Consider the following 1,070-nt stretch of genomic DNA (forward strand, 5'->3'; position numbering starts at 1 on the left):
CAAACACCTCTGCCAACGGAGAAATGATAATAATTTTTATAAAGGTTGAGGGGCGCCTGGGTGGCACAGCGGTTAAGTGTCTGCCTTCGGCTCAGGGCGTGATCCCGGCGTTACGGGATCGAGCCCCACGTCAGGCTTTTCTGCTGTGAGCCTGCTTCTTCCTCTCCCACTCCCCTGCTGTGTTCCCTCTCTCTCTAGCTGTCTCTATCTCTGTCGAATAAATAAAATAAAATCTTTAAAAAAAAAAAAGGTTGAAAACAAGGAAATGGAGAGATTTTAATGCAAGAAAAATAATTGCATGGCATGCTTCCCCCTCCGCCCCAGCTGTCCTGCCTGGGAACATGTATCTGGTGTGTCCCGAGGGCTGGCGGGTGCCCTGGTGTTCAGGGTCCCTGCCCTACAGGGAGCACACCTGCTCCATGCGTTACATTCATCTGCTGCTCTGGCTTCCGAGGGGCCGCTGGCCTCGGGCCTGGCGTCGTGTCCTTCGTGGGGCCCTGCCCCCTGCTGGTGCCACAGGGCGGGACCCTCGGCCAGGTCAGCCCTGGGGGGGGCGGTGCATAAACCCGTCCCGGTCCCCCCGGAGAGTGTCTGGCCCCTCAGCTGCATCTGGACCGGGGCTCCCTGGGGGGCCCCATACCCGGTTGGACGGAGCCCCCTCGCCCCACAGCCCTGCCCGCTGGGGTCCGCACACCCCGGGAGCTGCGCTCAGCCTCCAGGGGCCCGCCTCACAGCTGGTCCTCGTCCACCCAGACGGTCTTGCGCTGTTCCTCGCTGATCTTGTCTTTGAGGACGCGGAGCAGCTCCTCCACGCTGCCCCACATGTCGGCTTCCACCGTGGCGTACAGGCAGGGCAGGGCCTCCAGCTCCTTCTCCTTCAGCCGGCACAGCCGCAGGAATTCCTCCTCCGTCTCAGGCCGCGGCAGCATCTTCCTGTGGGCACAGGGTGGGGGGACACAGGGCGCTGACGGAGCTGCGTGGGAACCCAGGCCGGGGACGTGTGGGGGCGGGGGAGCCTCGGGCTGGGGGCGGGGGGGGGGCGTGGTGCCTCCCAACCCCCCACCCGCCCC

At 63.9% G+C, this 1,070-nt stretch overlaps 1 protein-coding gene across 4 annotated transcripts in view; it reads right to left on the bottom strand.

Annotated features, from left to right (window-relative positions):
* Positions 1-262: 262 nt before the first annotated feature.
* CARD11 (caspase recruitment domain family member 11) overlaps positions 263-1,070 on the bottom strand; it is a 111,683-nt gene continuing 110,875 nt past the window's right edge. For all 4 annotated transcript variants that reach the window (XM_040634715.1, XM_040634714.1, XM_040634713.1 and 1 more), the window contains exon 25: positions 263-933. In XM_040634715.1, the coding sequence (XP_040490649.1) occupies positions 729-933 (205 nt within the window). In that variant the 3' untranslated portion in view covers positions 263-728. The remainder of the gene's footprint in view (positions 934-1,070) is intronic.

Source organism: Ursus maritimus, unplaced genomic scaffold, assembly GCF_017311325.1.
Source record: "Ursus maritimus isolate PB19 unplaced genomic scaffold, ASM1731132v1 scaffold_2, whole genome shotgun sequence".
Taxonomy (NCBI): domain Eukaryota; kingdom Metazoa; phylum Chordata; class Mammalia; order Carnivora; family Ursidae; genus Ursus; species Ursus maritimus.